The sequence below is a fragment of the Scatophagus argus genome, chromosome 17 (genome assembly GCF_020382885.2).
Source record: "Scatophagus argus isolate fScaArg1 chromosome 17, fScaArg1.pri, whole genome shotgun sequence".
Lineage (NCBI taxonomy): Eukaryota > Metazoa > Chordata > Actinopteri > Scatophagidae > Scatophagus > Scatophagus argus.
This window is the reverse complement of record NC_058509.1, coordinates 11,741,772-11,763,215: the sequence shown is the minus strand read 5'-3', so window position 1 is coordinate 11,763,215 and position 21,444 is coordinate 11,741,772. Positions and strand designations below refer to the sequence as shown.

The following is a 21,444-nucleotide window of genomic DNA, read 5'->3' as shown; positions in this document are numbered from 1 at the left end:
TCAGTTTGAACGAATAAGCCATCATAAGCGTTTATTTTAATTTTTTTATATCACTGTTGTTTTTTATTTTAGTCATTTTAACGTTTACTCTCATGTAGTAGAGAGTGATGTGACACAAAAACATAACCAATAGGCTTTTGAACCATACCAGTCACTCTTCAGTGAGCGTCCGAGGTACTCAGATTCCCACAATGCAACGCGAGCGACGTCAGAATCTCGCGACCCAACGTGGTTTTCTTGCGTGCAGCAACCCAGGGATAGCTTCATCTCAATTGAAATTCCCACCTTTAGCATTAATTGGCCGTCACAGGTGCAGTAGTGCGTGCCTGCGGATGTCTTTAACCTCCGTTTTCAGCCCATTAGCCACTTAAACGTTTGTCGGGACAAGTTTTAACCCGGAATTGCAGTGGAGTTCCAGTTTTTCGCGAGTGGCACCAGTTCCCTCTATGAAAATGAAGTCTACTCCTGGTGACAAATCAGACAACTTTCTGTTAAACGCTTCTCTCCTGTTTAAAGACACATGTCCGGAGCTGTCACGACACTTCCTGTAAGAAGCCTTGATTCAAATCTCACTTGAATGTCACTTTCACTGCTTAAATGTAGCTTTCTGTGCTTTTTTAGTTGCAATAATAGCATGTAGGCGCTAGGTGGAGGAGCTCGACCAGAGTTAACGGTCGACTTCCTGTCAATATGTTGATAATCAGTTGACGCTAGTAACGTTACACTGACTGCTTTATTTTTTATCTTTAAGTTGTGCCGGAGTGTCTAGATGCTTCCTAAAGTACAAACGAAAAGCAATAAATACTCTTCATTCATCTTGTAGGTGTTATTCCATAGAGGCCGTGGAAAATAATGGCTTTACATTCTTACTGACTCAGTAACGGTCCCCACAAAACAAAATATGAACTTAGTACATATGGCAGTCAGTGGAGAAATACGTTTAAACGGCAGTAATTTTCATACCATGAATATTACAGAAATATTTACAGAAAAATTGACAGATTTGACTGGTATGCTAACAAATATTGATCCTAACAGAACCTCAGCAACAGATTTAATTGATGTCAAGTCCGTACTACGCTGTGTAGTTAAAGACCTGTTGAACAATATGAGAGTGATGGCAGGACTTTGCTGTGTTTTTCCTTGCAGTATTGAATATGAACAGTTGACCGTGAATTGGCTGCAGTTGATTTTAAGGTGTTGCTCATCTCACCACATATCTGTGAATTTTAAATCTGAATTACGTGTCACCGCTTTTGTAAATTTGCGCATATGGGGATGTGTTACAGCCATCTCAAGGGATGACAGAGCATGAGTGACTGATCTATGTTCACAGCTTGGTTTATCATTGTGTTTGTACCTCCAAAACAGAAAAAAAAAATACAACAGTCCATCTATGAGTAAGATTTGGCTGTTGCTTATATTTGTCTTTGGTGACGATATTAATGGGTTATTGTTCGTAGTTAATTTGCATGTTGAGTTCTGTTCATTGTGCTTGTCATTGAAGCCGGACATGTGCAGGTGTGCTGTGCAAGTTTGTTCAGTTTTATTTTACTGTGAGTCAGTCTTACTCGGCTTCAGAGTGAGATAGATTTAATTGGTGAGGTTACAGGACCTTCCTAACAGGAATAAAAAAGAGAGCTACATAAAGAAAACAATCCCTCTAATTATCTGCTAGTGAGGCCAGATGTTGTGTCAGCTTCTTCTTTTGTATCTTTTGCATGGTTGTCAAAAGGACCCGTACAGAGTACCCATTCCTTTCCAACATACCTCCTCTCTCCTGTGCTCAAATCTTTTCATTCCTGTTAGAATAAAACACTATTGTAATTAATGCCAGTTTCTAATTTGCTTCAGCATGTATACTGCTTCAATTTCTTTTTTTATTTTAATTCCATTTGGTTCTGATGGTGTGTCCCTCACAGTGGTGGTTGCTTTGTTGTGTGGCAAATGGATGCCAGAGGTAATTTCAGGAGAAATCCTCTTAAGCCTTAGTCTCTCTCTCTCTCTCTCTCTCTCTCTCTCTAATGTCCCCAGAAGTGACATGAATTAATGTGCATGTGTGTACTGTTGGAAACAAAAGAGAAAGAGATTGTGTTTGTGCTCTCTGTCCTGCACACAGGTGTGCTGCCATGTGTGCCCAAGTTTTCTTTACCACAATTTATATGGGTATCAATGCATTTAAAGTATGTGAAAGGACAGACTCTTGTGGCTTGGGTTTGACTTGGGTGCCAGCCATGTTTTCACTTGACTTTTCACCTGAGCCAGGAAATTTGTAGGCTGGAAACAAAAACGGGGTTTTAGTAGCGAAACCCCGAATCAGGGTTGTTTTACAGATGTGTGTGTGAGACAACTCCTACTTTCAAACATTGATCTATTCCCCAGATTCCCCATCTGTGCTGACCTGCGGTTGTGGAGGACATTTTGACCATATTTAACTATGACCAGCTGTCCAGCAGGCAAGACATGAATCTGAAAGTCGGGAGCTCTGGTTGTATGACCTAGCTGGTTTCATTCTAAAGTGCCGGTCGGAGAAGACACAATTAGCAGCCACAGGCAAAATTTACAGCAAGTGTGATGAGCTAATTGACTGCTGAAATGGATCTTCAGCCAGAGTGGTATTATGGAGGGCATACTTGGTGGGAAATTACTGTTAAGGATTAAGGTTTCAGACAGAGGTCAGTTGGTCAGTTCACTGAGGGGAAAATGGGAATGTTTTATCAGCGTTCACTCAAATAGCTGGCATATGTGGTCAGTGTGTGTTGATGGTGTTTTTAGTCCTAATGAACCACAACTGTCTCTCTGTTTTCTTCTGGGGCTTTCCACTCTCTTCGCTTTCCCCAGTTATGGTTGTAGTCATGCGTCACTGGAGTGTTTGTTTCGTGGGTGCTTGTCTGTACTCATACACACTACTACACGTAGTTGTTGGGGATCGTGTTACTGCCTTCTGCCACTGTCTTCTCCTTCTGTCAGGCCGATGATAACTCAACGTGTTGGCATGTATTTTGCATCAGGGTTACGATTGGTTTTAAGCATTGTCACTCTCTGTTTCAATAAAGATGTATCAACAGTACCCTTTCTTTGAGAGGAGGGATGTCCAGGAGTTTATTTAGTAAATGTGACAGCCTGTTACTTATGTGTGTTCTTGTCCTCATATGTGAACTGGCGTCATTTAATTGTGGCTCATGTTGACAGACTAGTGTTGCTGTTTTCCAGTAAGTTCATCATAGTTGTAACTGGAGAGTGACTGAGTGTTCTTATAACCAAAATATGTAGGATGCCTGCTGGACAAACAATGTCACAGACTGACTCTGCTTTTAAATAGCCACTTGTGTTTTTGTTCTGCATTATACAGAGACCAGCATATCATCTATGCTCATGGTATTTTAAATCCAACGTTAGGCATTAGTACTGGAACTCTGACGAATTAGTGGAGATGTGTGTTGGACAGGGAATATTTAAACCTGAGTAGGACTTTAAGTGTTATCTTCATTATAAAATAATTTTTCAGTTATCTCTTTTCTCAATTTATCAAATAATTGCTTTGTAAAATGGTTGAAAATAGTGAAAAATGACAATGATATTATATCTCAGAGCCTAAGTCTTGATTGATGTAACCAGAAGACTAAAGCCATGCTAGCAGTTCTATGAGATTGTGCTGTACTGTACAGCAGTGCTTTGACTATGTTTAGTAGGTGTAATGTTGCATCTTAGTTTAACTTGCTGGCATACTAATATTAACTAATTACCACGAAACACAAAGTGCAGTTTCCGTTTGATGGGAATGTCACTAGTTTTTCGGGCAGGTAATGACACAAAGCATAGGACAAATTCTGATTTTGACCTGTTGTTGGTAAAAGATGATAAGGATTCATCTTCTGGGGACCATGGATGTCTGTACAGACTTTCAATGCAATCCAACCAGTAGCTGTTGAGCTGGACCAAAGTTGTGGACCAACTAAATGACAGACCACTGTTGCTATCTGTTGAGTCCAAATATGACTGAAATGACGAATGGATTATAAAAATAGTTGTCTGTTGTTATTTCCGTCAGTTGCCTGCTTCATCTGAACCTTGTCATCCAACTGTTCATCCATCTCCAAAATATGACCTGACACCATTGATTTCTGTCCAACTCTGTCACTACGTTTCTCTGTCTCACTGCCAAAACCTTTTGAGATGTCTCTACAACCCCCCATATACTTGTACTGCATCTCTCGTCTTGCAGCCCCTCTCAGCGGGGGCCTGCAGACGTTTCTATACCAGTGAACTCTAGACTGGGAGGCACCTGCTGGCCTCTTTACCTGTCACATCCAGCTGATAAATGGGACGTGCCAATCTGTGCATGTGGAAGGATACGGTGTCTAGACATCTTAAACTAAGATTTTCCCTGAAGTACAAGTTAAGGTTCCTTAAAGTAAAATCAGATACACAGAACCTCTTTACATCTACTGGTTAGGGCTTCCTTAAAATATTTCCTTAAGTGTATATGGGTTTCTCCTTATTTTGATTTTATTATATCCCTTAAAATTTGTGTTACTTAGTGTGTGTTACTTAACAACTACTAGTGTTACTTAACAACTGTTACGTAATAGATCTTAGCAACTAAAACAAGGAAACCAAAGCAAGACTCTGTCTGATGTGATTGTGTTTCGTCCTGTGAAAAATGTCATGGACGTGGAAAGCCAGTCGCTAAATATTAGAGGAAGGTTTCATCTTTATTGTGAAGGACTTACTGAGATTTATTTCACTGTCAGCTATTTAACTGTTAGTCTAACCTTAACAGTTGCTTCAAGTAAGCTAATTTAAATTGAAGTTAAACATTAAATTAGCAGCTTTGTGGGATTCCTTTTTTAGAATTAGTAATCTCTCATTTGCAAGAACATACATATTGTCTCTTTTTTTTAGATTTATTTTTTTGCCCTTTTGGATGACTTCTTTATGAGACTTTGATACATTTTTTGTGCAGTTTCCTCTCACATTCGTTGTTTTCAGTTTCTTGTGGCTCAGTTCTTTTCCTCTACTGAACACTTTGGTTTTCTTTCTTTTGTAGTCTTCTTTTCTTCTGCAAAGTAAACGGTGTCCATGGAAACTGTAGAAATTTGCATGTGTGAAATCTCCTTCAATGCGGTAAATGTCTTAACTTTTCCTTAACTGAGAAAACCTTTTAAGGGATGCTGTGCAACAAATTTTCCTAAGTCCCTCAGCTAAGGAGAAATTAAATCTAAAGTTGAATGCTTAAGGTTAGGCCCCTAAATTACAAGCGTCATTGAAGGTTTTTCAGAGTACTGCGGGCAGTGCTTTCCCCTTATGGTAACACTGAAATGTTCATAGTGCTTTTCATTTCGTGTGCTTTGCCTCAGCTAGTGCTGTTTCTAATTATATTACTACATTATAGGCAGCACATAATCCATCCTCCTCCCTTTCGCATCTTCCAAGGCTCTGTATCTCTGCATCTCCCAGTTGTCAGCAGTTCATTCTATATCTTCAGCGTTCATCACCATAACTAAGTGTGCACTTAAAAGGAGATGCATGACAAGTATGTTAATAAGATTAGCGCTGTGGAAGAGGTCTTTGCGGTGTACAGTTTCTGGGAGTCAGGAGGGCAGCGGGAAGCATCAACCAAAAATCCAGCTTCTCTATGCTTGAGTCATCAGTGGTCTGTGAAATGTTTCTGTGAAATGTTTCTCTTTTAGCACTGCAGAACAATGAAGAATGTGTTGTTTTATGTAGTCAGAATGTATTTGTCCGTGATGCCTATTCCCTATTATGATAATTTATTATCTGTAGTGAAGCAACCACCCCAGGAAAAAAAACTTTCTGAAGATGACAGCTAAGGACGACGAAAAAGGCTCAACACCAGAATGTTTCAGGAAACTTTTCAAGGCCCATGAGTCACTGTCATGATCCTCTACAGAGTCACATTCCACCATGTCAGAGTCAGACCCCTTCTCCTCATTTCCAGTACTTTGTGACAGGGCTTCTGTATAATCTGACAGTGTAATCCAGTTGCTGATTATTAAATTGAGGGACAGTGACAGTGACTGAAGAGTGATCGCAGATATGTTACAGATCTCTCTAAACCCCTACCTTCATCCAGCCGCATTTGGCGCGTCATCCAGCAATATAATGCATCATCTCACCTTTGGGGCGGTCGAGAATGCAAATGGAGAGAGCGTCAACAAACCTCTTCCGCCAGACACCACAGCAGCAGCAGCAGCCAGCGGGTCAACTCCAGATTAAAGTCAAGCCCCCACACTCCCTCCTCCTCCTCCTCACCACAAGCAGTCTCCATTCCTGCCTGTCTCTGCCACACGTGCTGCCGGACAGGAAATTTCCCTTCATCGATTAAAGCCTGGGGCTAATTTTAGTGGGACTTAGCAGTGGCTTTGTTAAAATTCCTCACTGTGAGCATTGCAATGTTGGAGGGAGCCAAGCGGTCACAGAGGCAGCCCTGTATGGGGAGAGGGGGTGGCGGGTCATTGAAATGGCTTGGAGTGTTGCCCTATATTGTTTTGGAACGACATGTTTGCATTTCCAGTTGAATGTTTTCCACTACATATGATTTTGTTTTTTTCCAAATTGGTTTTTCCATCTTGTAATGGGTTTTTTGCATGAATGTATTTCAAGACCTGTTCTAATGGCAAGGGTATGTTGGAATGAATGAGTATGCATGTTGAATAACTGCTTGAATGAATGCTTTTCTCCAGTATTTTGGAGGACCAGCAGCTTCATTTTAGAGAAGCTGTAATTATGAAAGTTTTACTTTATAATCATCTAATCTGCTAGTGGTATTTAATATTAAACTTGGATGTTGATAATTTTTTACTCTTGTTTGTTCGAAATGTCTGAGCTTGTCTCCTCTTTTTCTTCCCCAGGCACTGGTCTGTGAACTCTAGTGGTAAGTTGAGAGACTTGCACATGCTTGAAGAATCTTACTTTTCATTTTATTTCAGTTCTTGTTCTATTTTCATTACATGTTTCCATCAGTGATGCCCCACAGTGCATAATAACCACAAAGAGCAGAATGCAGTAGTAAGGCCTTGTTGCTGGATTGCCAAGGTTGATAAGCCTCACTAAACCCTGAGCCAAAGACACAGAGTCAGCCAGCTGTCTGAAGCAGTCTGCCTGGTGGGATCAAACATTCATACATACACACACACAGACACAGGTCCATGCCAGCCAAAACCACATCAATAGGTAGGGATCCCATTTAGTGAGGATGCTCAGGCTTTTCTTCTCCATATAACACAAGGGCTGGCACCAGAGAGAGTAACGTGGTGTTTTTCAGAATGTGAGTTTGAGGATTTAATTGTTTTCCCCCAAAACTGATTTGACGTGGCCTTATGAGGTCCACCCTTTAGAGAATAAGCTGAATTTTGACAATGACATGTTTTTTCTGTGAATGTAGAATAGAGTGAACCTGCATGCAGCTGTTAAAATGTTGATCTCGACATGATCTCGAGTAGAACGCCGTCAGCAGACTTCTCATTCTCACCCTCATGTATACTTCTGCCACTTCAGTGACTTTGATATTATTCAAAAGAAATATGAATTACTGCGCACCAGAACATTTACTGTTTTGTCTGTTCTCTTATCAGCACCACAGAAGCGTAAATGCTCCGTTCTGTCTGATAACACCTCGGTGTGTCCGTATTGTTATCAGTGGCTGCAGCCTGACGGTTGCCGGATGCGGCTGCGGCCCAAGCAGCGTCCGTCAGCACGGGTGCAGAGTGTCCTGCGCAGAAAAGCCAGGGGCAAACAACTCAGCCTGCTGCAGAGAAATCTGCTGCACCGCTTCCAAAAGTCCTCTTCAATCCTGGTGAGAAGACAAAACACTGCAACCCCACAGACCTGATTACTATTGCGCTGCACTGCAGTATATTGTCCTTGCACAAAAACACCAGTGGCATAAACCTGGATTGTGTCCTCAGCTATGCTGTGTTGATTTAAGGACAGCAGGGTGTTGTAGTGGTTTCCTTAACTTGAGTTTAGTTGAATTTTTTTGTGACAGATGCTGATATTGCTGTATAGGAATAGGAATAATACCTGCTTGCAGACAGAAATTTTCTTCTGTTTACCTTTATTTTTTGTGCATTGTGCTGGTGGTGACCTCTGGTCAAATAATCAAAAATATATTACATCATTATTTATTATGATAACAAGCCATACATTGTCTTTCATTGTGTTGTTTCCAGCTATTGTTGCTAATGAGATGAACAAAGTCATTTGTATTCATTCCCCAGAAAGTGCCTGGTTTCATTATGTTGCTCCACTCATCATGACAGTCTTTACGGTGGTCTCATTAAGCTTAACTGTAAGAGAACTGATGTTGCCAAACAGTGCTTTTTCAACACTCACCCTTCTCTCCCACAGCCCCCTGAATTGTTGCGTGGTCATTTCTGCTTGTCCTCTCAATTGACAAAATGGACAGCTTATTTTACCCGCCCACTCTACTGATCAGCCCTTTAGATGAGGAAACAGGTGGTGGAGCTTGTAGCAGCCCCCCCCCCCCACACACACACACACAAGAGAGCAGTGATAGGAGAGAACCTCAGATGAGTCCTTCTGGTGATCTGACAACACCCTAATGAACAGCAGCCACTGGATGTGCTGCTGCCTCATTAAAATCTAGTTCTGTTCATTTAGTATGCAGGTATTCACCGCATGAGGTACTCTGAACCCACTCTGAGTCCACTCTCCACTATATATCTGTTGACTCTGAGGGCAAAGAGGAGGACAGCGATGAGCAGGCAGCAGGAATAACAAAGATAGTGAGAGAAGCAAAGGAGAGCAACACAGGAAAGTGAAACAAAAGGTGATAAAAGCAAGGGGGGTGGAAAGCTGATAAGAAAGTAAAACAGGAGAAGTTAAATGATGGACTGTCATCTTGTTGCATCATTTTATGTTCATCGGTGGCTGTTTGCCCGTTCCTGCTGTACTTTTGTGAACTGTGGTGAAGGTCAGTTTCAGGATTTGATAGGGAAGACATCTGGAGAAAGCGATTTAATAGAATATTTACATGACAGAAACTGATTTAAATTCAGCTACAATTGACAAACTAATAAACCCAATGAAAAAATATTTTTTAATGCACTAACCAATATGTGTTAAAATATGACAGTCTACATTGTTAGTAAGAACAATATGTCAGCATGACAAAGCTGTAATATAATGGATTTTTTTTTAAACATGATTTACACATTACTTAGTTAGAATAGGTTCCACTACATAAACTAGATCCAGGATAGAAACTGGTTGTAAATAAATGTTAGCAGGTACCATCTGCAATATTTGACTCATTGGGATTGTAGAGTAGAAGAGGAAAGAGGGCGACATGTCTGAGCTGACATTTGATTTAAATTGAAACTGTTTAAGTAGGCGAGTGTTACTTGGATATTTCCCTCTCACTCTTGCATTCATACTACTTCCTTTAAAAACATACACATCTCTCTATGAATTTATGAGAATAAAGCAAAGTCATACCTGCAGTTTTTAAGAGCTGGCAATTAAGTTTAATCTGTCATGTCACCTTGGAATGGATTTTACACACAAACTTGAATTTATAAGTAACTGCCCCCCCCCAACCCGTGTGACTCTGCTGTGCAACACATCCCCCTCAGTCAAGCATAGCTATGTTGTGTGTTGTGCCCTTAAGGACACCCAGCCATGACTATGCACCTCTCCTTTCACTCATTTGTCAACAGTGTTTTGGTCAGGATGGCGAACGTGACTTCCTAGTAAACCAATACATCCCAAGCATGTCCTCCAAAGTATTTTTGCCCCTGTTTTCACGGTCAGTTGCTTGTCATATACTGGAGTTTCAAGGGGCAACAAGTCAAGCCACGTATGCAGGACAGCATACACCAGTGCTCGGCAGAAGGGCGATAGCGAGGCGATACCCTTAAAATGCAGAGTGATGGAGTGGTGAGATAAGAGGAGGAATTTAGAATGCTTTTCTTTCTTTGACTTCCTGGATCCATGCTGATGAAAAGAGCATAACAACTCTTGACAGGGAGAGGGGCTCAGCACGAGAGCCTGAATAAAGAGATTAGCATCCTCTCAGCTCCTCTTTAAAGATAGAAATGTGGGGTCATAGTTAGGATAACAGGAGAATCAGATGTACTAGAGCAAGTCTTGTGCCAATTGTTATTTTCAGAAGGTGTCGTTGCTGCTTTTAACCCAATGAAAAACTGCCTGGTTGAGATAAAGTATCACAGTGACTATGTATCACAAGATCCCTGGAAATATGCTGGGCTTTGAAACTACTTTGACATAGTGGCCAAATTGTGTTATTGCAACCTTGATTCTAACAAAGTTGGGACACGGTATAAAACACAAATAAAACAGAATTGCATTATTTCCTAACTGTTTTGATACATATTCCAATTGAAAATAGTGCAAAGAGAATGTAGTTAATGTTTTACCTCATGAACTTTATTGTTTTGGGGTTTTTTTGGTAAATATTATCTTGTTCTGAATTTGATGCTGTCCACTTGGTTCAGACTAGCAAATGACTGCATTCTGTTTTTATTTATTTTTTGCACTGTGCCACAACTTTTTTGTAACTGGGGTTGTGTGTCATGTGATGCCCGCTTCAAGTTAGAGGGGAGATAAACTGGAGCTTAGTCTCTGGTGTGCATGCTCTGTGGGTGTTGTGGCTCATAAAGCATGTGTGGTATGGTTGTTGTTGTTTTTTTTTTTTTCTTTTTGTCTACATGCACCACAGCACAACATTTGTATGAATGAATGAAGCCCCGCCTCCCACTTAATTTGTTTTTGTTAGTGTTTCATCATTTTATCGTTTTATTTCAGTGTGCCAAAGTTCAATGTTACTGCTGTGTACATAATATTCTGCTCTTCTTACGGTTAGTTACATGACCAGCGTCATCGGGGAAATAATCAGAACGTGCTGTTGTGTAAATTTGTTGTTCATGCCAATTTGTGTGCCTGTTTGACATTTATTCAAAACAAGGTTTGAGTATTTGCAGGCCCAGATATCCATGCTTGCTGGTGTAGTCAGTGCTCTCCAAGTGTCAGAGTTATCCGGGCTTCTTGCTCTGGATGAGATGTGCCGTGGGAAGAGCTTATTGTTTTTTAGTCTTATATTTGAATTAGTTTTGAAGTAGTTTTTCCAGGCCAAACTGCATTCACCTTTCGTGAGTAAAATATTGAGTCTTCCAAAGAGTATGCATCCTGCTCACTACGCTAGTGTATCACTTTCTGTACTGTAACTGTATCAGCAGTTATGTTATATGCTACACTTGAGAAAATATGTCCCTATTTTAGCAAAAATAAAAGCATGCAAACATCAGACAGATGTAAACACATGACTGGTATATGTCACACTCATACACGTGTGGTGTGCAATATTTATACTCCAGGGTGTAAATCCCCTTCATTTCACACCACATTGCTCTCCCTTTAGGATGTATGTATTTGCTGCCCTTGAGGTGGATGGCAGCACATGATATGCTTGCCTCAGCTCTGTGAAGTTGTGTCTTGGAGGTGTTATAAATCAGGTGTGTTTATGCATGCTGGGCAGATTATCTAGCAGTGGATATGGAAATAAGTTGGATTGTTGCCCCATAAGAAAGGCAAAGACCCTAAATGGAGCGAAGGATAGCCCATTCTCCTCCACAGTCTTTCTTCAGTACTCCCTCCTTGAGTCTAAATTTATACTTCCCAGCAGAATTGTTTGTTACAGAGAAGTGTTCAGTTCAGGCTCTTCCTGGCCGTACGCATCCATTGTTGTTTTTGAGGGTGAATTTATGACTAGTGCCTAAAATAAACTTACTTGCTGGTAAAATAAAAAGTGAATCTACCTGTTAGTTCACCAGAAGAATTACTCATTTCCAAAACATGTATGTAGGCATGTTTACACCATGCCATTCTCTGGAACATCACTTGTTTTCAGAATAAAAGATGAACCAGGCATGAAAAACAAAGTGACAGAACATAAGTGGTTGAAAAATCATTCCCTTTCCCAGAAGGGCAATTTGTTCCTGACATGAGTCTAACCTTGCTTTGTAATTTATGTCACCACTCTTTCTTGACCTCACTGACCACCTCTCATTCCTCTCTTTCTCTCATGTTTTACTTCGACCCATCTGCCTGACCACCCTCTGCCCCCTTGCATTATCCTCATCTTTCTTCTCTCTTCCTTCCGTCCCTGGCCATCACTGCACCACATCCCTCTCTCATATTTATCTTCGCTGGAGTAATGTTGCTGTTGAGAATGTGCCTTTTGAGGGGATGACAGGAAACAGGAGACAGCAATGTCTGGCTGGTGCTTTGCCTGTTTGCTCTCAGGGAACAGGGAAAGCTCCACCGAAGGTTTTGACACCTCCATGGTGTGTATAGGGTGACGGGATGACAAGAGGGGGATATGTTTGGGAAGAGAAAGGCCATCTGGGAATCATCAACAGCGGTAGTGGCCTTGGGCTTTTTAGATACAAACAGAGACTTGCTCTGAAGTGGAAACGCTCACTCATATCTCACGTGTGCAGGGATTTATTAAAGTGAAAACTGAAATATGCACAAGATAACACACTCACATATTCAGAATGCATTTGTATTCATTTCATGAAGCGCACGCAATAAAGCCTGAGCTAGGATCACATGCACTTTCTGATCTCAGCTGTCATCATGGTCGTAGCCCAGCTTACAAGCAGGATAAACCCCACAATGAGAACTTGCACCATAACAGCAAGTCATCTGTCAGTTAGCCTCTCTTCATTTTGTTTCCTCACCACTATTTTAAGTCTTCTCTGGGACTTGGCAATCCCTACTGTTGGCTTTGCTGTGCATGCTGGCACGGGAGTCAAGGTTTGGAAGACGTCACTGTTTCGTTTTTGGATCTCACTCACCAGCATTTACGGTGTATTGCTCTTGTAATCATTTCTGTCAGCACGTGGGCACATTAATTACCTCTTTAAATGGTCACAGAGGAGCTCCAAATCCAGATATGTCTCTATGCTGTATTGTTTATTTCCAACCCCAGAACTCCACGTGCCCCCAGAGCAAAGGCACCCTGAATCAACCAGAGGCCAGATACATGAAACACTGTATAGATTCACGACTACAACTGGGACTTTAATGTGCATTTGCATGCTTTTCAGCAGCATTTTATAAAGGCCTGTGTACCACGGGTTCTGTGTCACAAACCTTCCTTTTTTGTTCATTCACCACTCATTTCATAAGTCAGTGAGAAGAATGGGTACGTCTGTGATGATTCATAGCACCCATTTTAAGAGGTTCATCACATGTACCTGTAAACCACCGTGTAAAACTTAAAACTGTAAAACTGCCTCTCTAGATTATTAACACTGGGAGATTATGTTTCAGGTGTAAATAAAAAGAAGGATAGAATTCATTACCTACAAATCATTCAAAGTCATGTTTAGAAATGTGAATTTCAAATATCATAAATACACTCGGCCATTAGGCAGGGGTAAGTTTCTAGAATTAAACCAGAACATGTGTTCTCTGGAAAAGCTTCCAAAGTTTGTATCTGTTGTTTTTCTTGAAGCACTTGTTCTCACATTTAGTCTTCAAAACTTAATCTTAGAATGTTATCAAGCCTTTGTCACAGTAACATATCGCTGGTTGAATGGCTTCCAGATGTGCATTCAGCAAGCCATATATGTTTACAAATAACCAAACGCATTGTGAATAACAGGGTGACCCCCACTTGTTCCTAAAGCCTTTGCTCTGGTTTATTTGAATCAGACCTGCTGATGTGATGCAGGATGAATTGTGAACTTTATCATTGCCATCAGAGGCAGAAAGAAAGAGCAAAGAATATATGATATTCTTTTTTAAAATGGCAGTGTGCAGCAGCTCTGAATTCAGAGCGGGTGTCTGTGTGTATTTACCGGGCAGCCTGCCTCTAGACAGTGTGACTAAGTGGCTGCCTGTACCATCACAGCTTGCCTCATATTGATCCCCCCAACTGCTCTCCTGCTTTCGGCTTTATTGTATTGTATTGATGTGTTCTCAAATGACTTTCCCCCACACTGCGCACAGATTTTTGTGCTTTTGAGTGCACTCACACAAGGACATTTTGAAAGCTCTGTCGCGCAATGTTTGTGAAGCTCATGTTCAATTCAAAGACTCAGCCACAGAATTCTGTTACTTGCTCTGTTACTCTACTCATTTCCCCCCTCTTGGGTGGTATCGTACTGTCTAGGTCAAAGTAATCAACCCAAAGTGACCTCTGGCAGCAGAGAGAAAGACAGGAAGTGAGGTATTTGTGGAACATAGGCTATTAATAGAAGAAAGGGTCCATCTGCCGAATTGATTTATGTTGTCTATGTGGGTCTCTGTGTGTTTGTGTATGTGTGTCTGCTAACTATCTCTCATGCAAAAATTCCAAAAGTTCTTGGAATCAATATAGCAATGTTATATGTATCGGTAATCTCTGGCTATGGGCATGTGACATGCCATATGGTGACAGAGACTTGCATTTCAGGACGTGTATATGTGAGGATGTGAAATGGAAGGCCTGGCAGGACCCAGACAGCAGAAATTAAGATTGCTGTGTTGATTAGGTTCAACATTTGCTACAGTGTTTGGTTACACGTAGTCAACTGGGCACAGCTTCAGCTGCGTGACAGTGCCTTTAAGCCATTCATTGCACTGACACCATGTGAATTAGCAGATTGGTTTTCTCTGTCTTCATAATGGTATAAAGGAGATTTAAGCTATTTAAGAGGACTGTTAGCGAGATTTACATGATTACATGCTGTCTTTTTTGTGATTTAAAGGATGGACATCCGGTGACATTCCATACACTTGAATGCCAGAGCCAAACAGTCGTGATATATGTGTACGGGATCAAGGTTAGATGTATCTGTGACTGTGGCTGCCTGCGTCGGTTTGTGTTTCATGTTAAACACAAGCATGCACAGACACAGAGAGGCTCTTCTTTTTGTTTGGATGACAGTAAGATGAAAGGTCTTGGCTGACCCAGTGTGAATTGGATATATATACAATAAAGAGCAAGTATGGATTACTACTGACTAGCTTTCCTGTAGGATGGATTTCAGTTTAATATCGTAATCACATGCTTTCGTCCTCTGACCATATGGTGATCCTAGAACAGAAATTCAACTTTCTGCAAAATCAATCGTCCTTTATATCACCAACCACCACCACACACGCAGATGAGCATATGTGGTTGTTTATCCTCTACCGACCCCGAAGCTTCAACATGTCAGCCTTGCCATATGCTTGACTGGCCACTGTTTAGGTCTGTCTGCTGCCAGGATCAACAGCTCAAGATGAGGAAATCAAATCCCTTTGTGGCACTGGTTCACGTGTGTCCTTCGGAGTGCATACACTACATGCTGAAGGATTAGCTTAAATTAGACTGGTGCACGTGATGGGTGGGATTTCATTTCATTTTCATGCTCATGCAGCAAATGTGCTGTCGTTGTTTGGGGTGGATGTGTAACTTCTGTGACATCTTAGTCCAATAAATCTCTCCACTGTGTTTTCATGTGCACATGCACGGTGTGCACACACACCTTCAGTGAGTGAAGGTTTCTATTTTTGGAGCCTGTCATATCAGTGCCTGAGTGCAGCCCAGCTGATGATAGCGGGGCCACTAGTGATAACTGGAGGACAAGAGGATAGATATCATGAGGTCACTGTAGCTGTAAACATCCGTCTGCAGCCAGCTGTTCGTCTGTGTTTGATTCACTCCACTGTGAGCTACGCAATGTTGTCTTGCAATAGTGTTTTTCCCCTGGCTTGGCAATCACGAGTTAGTCACCTGTGTGGAAACGACGACTATCTGGGGTATCACCTAATTGTCCACAGCCCTGATCACTTACAGTATGTCTTACAGCATTATTTATAACATAGGAACAAATTTGTTTGAATGTTCACTGCCAGTTTCCTGTTTAAATTTGAATTGATGAAATTTTATGTTCTACAGGAGGAAATTGGGTAATTGTAGCAGGAAATAACAGCCAGTAGGTGGTGATTGAAAGGTTCTAAATAATAAAAGCAAATGAAGAGCGTGGAATACAGCAAGACTGTTCATCACAATATTTCAACATAGGCTGAGATGGCTAGATGGATGTAAACAAGAATGAATCGAAAACTGGAGGGATGTATGTACAGTGCAAAATTTACAAAGTGGCTGGCTTTCCGCTTCATTACCTTTGAAGGATGAGTCTTATCTCTGTTCATGTTATCAGGGGGTGACAAGAAAAAAAAGTTTGTGTGTTTTGATGTGTAGATGTCTGCTTTGAAATCATTCACTTTAACAGACTCAGCTACAACAATTGTTAGTTAGAGGCAGGGTTGAAAATTTTTAAATCCTAAAGGATAAGTCAAGCATTTTATCCAAATATTGTGTTCTACATTAATTCCAGTTGAGGTGCAGAAGTTTCCAAACAGATATTTTGTAAATGTAGGAAATTACTAAATTAACTTTTCCCCAATTCTTTATGACATGCCGACATAATTTTGACCAGGAAAGTGTGTGGTATTAATGCATCATTTATCCTCCAAGGAAAGTCCCGGAAACATTAGAAATTCAAAGTTGGGCTGGAGGACACTGCAGAGGGATAGATACTTTCTCCTGAACACAGATCCTTCAGTGGAGTGCCATGCTACCCACTATGGGTATTCAGCCATACAACCAGAATTAGTGGTGCCTGTACAGCCTCCTTTACCATGTATTTGTAGTATTAATGCAGTTCTCTGTCTGAAGATGCAAAGAAAGGTCTCCAAGACAGTGTGTTCCTGAATGATAAGTTTGAACAGCTGTAAAGTTATCATTAATGTATTAAGACCTCTGTGTTCCAGCTTTATCTGCATCGTCAGCATAGCTGCTCCGAGTTGTTATGACTTCCTTTTATGTAACAACTGCAATTATAATTGGTTTGAGCTTTGCTAACTTTAGAAGTTATTTCAAGTTCAGTAGTGATAATGAGCTTGATAAAAAGGCTTTTACTGTTGAATGTTCTTTTTTAATGTGAAACCTCATTTGCTGTAACGGTGGCTTTCCTATTTAGGAGAGAAAAGGGGTTTTAAACCACTGATATGATCATAATAACTCAGGAACCACACAGGAAACAAAAACTTAATATTCATCCTTTATCCATAGAGCAGATGATTTTATATTTAGACTGTGGAACAAGTTGCTTATTGAGCAAAAATGACTTTTTAATGGTCAGTACAGTTGTTTTGCTGAAATGTATTGGATGCTCTCTCTTTAGAGGCAGTGTCGAAAATGAAAACTGCACACTGGCTGGTGTTTTTAAGACCTCCACAGTCAGCTATAACTGGATGAAATTACTTCAAATAACACAAGTCAAAACTATCACCAGCAAACATTTCTTATGACCACAAAAATTTGCATAATATTGTCCCACAATTAATGTGTTTAATCTTGGGCTTTGGTCTTTTAACAAGAACATTTTATTCATAAATGAAGCTGATTTATCACATGATTTTGTACACAGACACAGTATGATATATTCAACATCTTTCTGGATTATAACAATATCCTTAAACCATACCTATCTGTGTTTGCTCAGATCAAGTCCAGACTTTTACGTTTATATAGTAAATTCTGTTCACTAACAAAAGATGCATCTAGATGAGTCCAGCTGGTTTGACAAAACAGCATCAGAACGCTGGCTGTCCCACAGATTAGTCGACCCCTTTGGCAGTGCTATTGGTCAGTCCTCCTTTGAGCCACACCTCTATGCAGACATGGGTGGGTGAGTTGCTGAGCTTGGTCTGTATAAAGCTTGACACGCAGACTCATGTAGTAAACACTTGACACACGGTCACGTAGAAAGAAAGAGGAACTCTGTACTCCTGACGCTTCGAAACCCAACTCTCCAACAGACACCCGTCAGAAATGGCTACCTTCGTGTCGGTGAGTTTTCCATCTCCTCAGCATTCAGGACTGTCAGCAGCTTGGCTGAGTCTTGCTGACCTCTGCAGTGGTGGTCTGTTCTGACCAGTTTGAACCTTGTGCAATCTGGATGTCTTGTGTTATTAATGGGATTTAAGTGACTGAAGACTGGGAGGAATGGAGAAGAAGAGTTCTCACTAGACACCAAATAGCACGTAACACTTGGTACTGCATTTTCTACAGCGAGGAAAGTATTCTCAAGGGACGAAAGCATATCTGGCTCTTCTGTGCTAGAGTTGGTTAAGGTTCTTAGTTCAGAAAACAAAGAAACTTAGAACAAGCTAAGCAAGTGAATATTGGGCAGTAGTTTAACGAGAGCATAGACCAAATACTGTAAAGGGGAAAAAGTGATTGTGGAGATTACCATAGCAGTTATTTGTTAAGCCGTTAATTGATTTACTAGTGATGGGGACAGAAGATTGTGGTAGGCAGGAGTCTGGGACGCCAAGTGTTGAATCAGGACAATCTTGTGAACAGACATTAGGGTCTCGTAACTCACAAGTGTCTGCATGCTTTGCCTTATAGAGCTTCTTGTGTGGTCTGGCCAGGAAATAGCTTAGAATTTGTCATGTCAGGCACAGTAAAATGTAGTGCCGGAGTAATCTTAGTTTGAAAAGGTTCGTAGAGATGAGGTGGAAAAAGTTGCCTGATGGCCCTTATAGCACCCATACCCTGAATAGGTGAAACTGCATGGCAACAGCCCGACTTTGCGTTCTCATAGGCTAAGTCAGTGTTTCCCATCCTGCTTTTACTAATCCAGTTATTTTCATATCTGTACCAACATTCAAAGGTAAAATAATCTCCAGGATGTTTGGCAGGGCCAATGGGAAGAACCTCAGCTGTTACGTGAATCATCTCCTGCCATGAATTTGCTTCCCTGACCCCGTTGTGAACTGTATTCCTCAGCTGTGAGATGGCAGTAGATATGTCTGATATCTGTGAGGCTGTTGGGTTGGCCTGCGTCACCCCAGGGCATATGAGCACTTCTCATTACAGCCCCTTTGCCTGCCACAACTGCAGCTTGTCCTACTATCTGTGTCCCTGGAGTCACTCTGTCACTGCAATCGATGTCCAGACTAAGTCACAACAAACTCCCGTGTGTCCTGGAGAAAGACTGACAGCTGTGGCTGTACTGAATTTGATGAAAAAATATTAAAATGACAAAAGCTTCACCCTCCCTCAGATTTACATGAGTTGGTTGATAGATTTATATTATATAACTGTAGTTTCAAGGGCCTTTTTAGAAGACCTGCAGAATTGTTTTGAAAAGTATTCCTATGGGGATGCCTTTTATGGCTTCATCTCAAAACCTTATTATGTATGAGAGGAATATAGATGCAGGGCATGCAATATTAATGAATATATTCCTTTTCTTTCCTTATCCCAGATGGCCACCTGCCACACTTGCAATACGACATCGAGACAAAAAGGAATGAACCGGGACTTTATAACTACCCTCTCTAAGAGCCACAGCACACCAGGGAGCACTGGGAAACACAAGACCCCACAGTCCACCAACAGAACTAATATGACTACCCCTAAGACTCCTGGCAAAGACAAGACTCCTGTTCATACACATAGGTAAGTTATTTTAAGATGGCTGGTATTGATATCCCCTGAGCTAAAATTTAAGATACCACCTTCCTTGGCTAAACTTGGTAGGTATCACAGACACCTAAGTGGATGATGTGTCAGGCATGCTAGCATTTGAATGATTATATTTCTATTTATTCAGCATTAAGAGAATAGCAGCTAGCTGTATGGGTAGTACGTGTAGGTATCCACACTTACGAGATCATGTACTTGTTGTAAGCACACACCAGTAACTCACTCTCTTTCCCCCCAGGTCCTCCAACTCCTCCAACACTTCAGGGTCAGGCTCATCTTCCTCCAAGCCCACCTCTAAACCTAAAAATTGGGTCGTCCAGCGTCTCAGCAAAATACTCATGCGAGAGGACACCCAGGGCAGCAAGAAGGGGGGCTTGAAAGATTTTCTTTCCTCACTTTGAGTGTTTCCCAAATCCGCCTTCATATTTTTTGTATACCCTTAAAAAACGTGGGGTGAAATCCATATTGTAACCTGTTTACACCAAAGGCTGAGGGAGAAGTTTAAGAAAGTAACTTTGAATTCCGAGCCAGTGTGGGAAGGGTTACAGTTTGCCCAGCAACACAGCTGTTGCTGCGCTGTATGGAATGGTGCTCCTGGTATCCTGAATGCAACAACTTGGAGCGCTGGGCTGGCTATTTTAACTATTAATCAGGGTTACTGCATCTTCTGCTGAGCCAGTCGGAGGAGAATGCTTCTTTTGTCTAATTTAGCATATGCCTCTTGTATTCTCCTAACCTGGGGATGCTTTATTAAGTGGAATGTTTGAGAAATTCTTTCGTATTTATCAAATGGCTGAAACACAAAGCAGAAAGTCCAGCCTTGCCTTGAGGTGACGTTTTTGTGGCATGATGAGCTGGTTTACATGCCGATATCTGGTACCATTTTGGATTTTTCTTTCTACAAGTATACATTTATATCATAAAAAATAGGATATAAATATATATAATGATTTTGTATCTATATTACTTAATGATAAAACTTTTTCTTTACTTAAATACTTAAATTTGTGGCCCTCTCCAGTGGGGAGATGTGTCTATGTGAATCCATTTGTTTCAGCATTAGCTAAACAAGACAGATTAGCAAATGCATATACAGTATATTGTTGCCACTTTCACATTTTTATACGTGCATACAAATGATTTTGAGACTGTGCACAGTCACCAGTAAGGATATTTGCGATTATCATCTAAAATGGGACTCATCAGTTGCTGTTTACATTGAATAGGCACATCTGCCTAAAACCTCTCTGTCAATCAATTTTTTCAACACTTTCCATTTACATTCTTTTAATATTGTCTTGGTAATATGTTTTTGTAAGGATACTCTTTTACTCTTTTCATTTTTTTTGGTTAAGAGGAATTTAAGTATATCTACTGCATTTTGTACTGCCTGATTACCAACCTATTTTTCATTAGCTATTCATTGCATAGTAAGTGTTTAAATCCTGAAATACCTCACATTTGTATTCCACCTACACCTGAAATAAAAAACCTTTCCAGTCTGTGACCCTGTGCTGTTTATTCTTACTCTCTGAGAGTCTTTCACTGCAGCCTTACTCTTGTAGTTGTAATCTTGTGTGTCCATGTCTCTGCAGATATGGATGGAAAATATGCTGTTAATCCAGTTCTATTTACTGAGGATGATTAAAGAGTCTTTGCACTTAATCTTGCTTATCTGAAAGTTGGCAGCTTGGAATCTCAAACGGTTTTAGGTTTAAATTTGAGGACAGTATTCATAACTGAGAAAATGATTACGCCAAACATAGAAAACCAAAAGTGTATGCAGTAAAATAAATTTACAGAACAGAGTTCATTTATATGTAAAACAAAGGGAGGTGCAAATTCAAAGCTTAAATGAAAGTTATAAAGTTTAAGCAAAAAAGTGCAGAAGGGTGCAG

At 40.7% G+C, this 21,444-nt stretch overlaps 1 protein-coding gene across 1 annotated transcript; it reads left to right on the top strand.

Annotated features, from left to right (window-relative positions):
* The first annotated feature begins 200 nt into the window (after positions 1–200).
* Positions 201–21,053, top strand: c17h18orf21 (chromosome 17 C18orf21 homolog). The gene is made up of 5 exons (XM_046417390.1): positions 201–547; positions 6,876–6,898; positions 7,599–7,819; positions 19,326–19,519; positions 19,785–21,053. Exons 1-5 carry the CDS (start codon positions 447–449, stop codon positions 19,945–19,947), a joined length of 702 nt encoding a protein of 233 aa, XP_046273346.1. The 5' UTR covers positions 201–446; the 3' UTR covers positions 19,948–21,053.
* Positions 21,054–21,444: the final 391 nt, after the last annotated feature.

Bases quoted from the DNA above. Each gene is read 5' to 3' on its own strand.
- c17h18orf21 (XM_046417390.1), top strand. From the start codon at position 447: ATGAAAATGAAGTCTACTCCTGGTGACAAATCAGACAACTTTCTGTTA. The intron at 6,899-7,598 runs GTAAGTTGAGAG...TTCTCTTATCAG, and splicing joins CTGGTCTGTGAACTCTAGTG to CACCACAGAAGCGTAAATGC. The intron at 19,520-19,784 runs GTAAGTTATTTT...CTTTCCCCCCAG, and splicing joins ACTCCTGTTCATACACATAG to GTCCTCCAACTCCTCCAACA.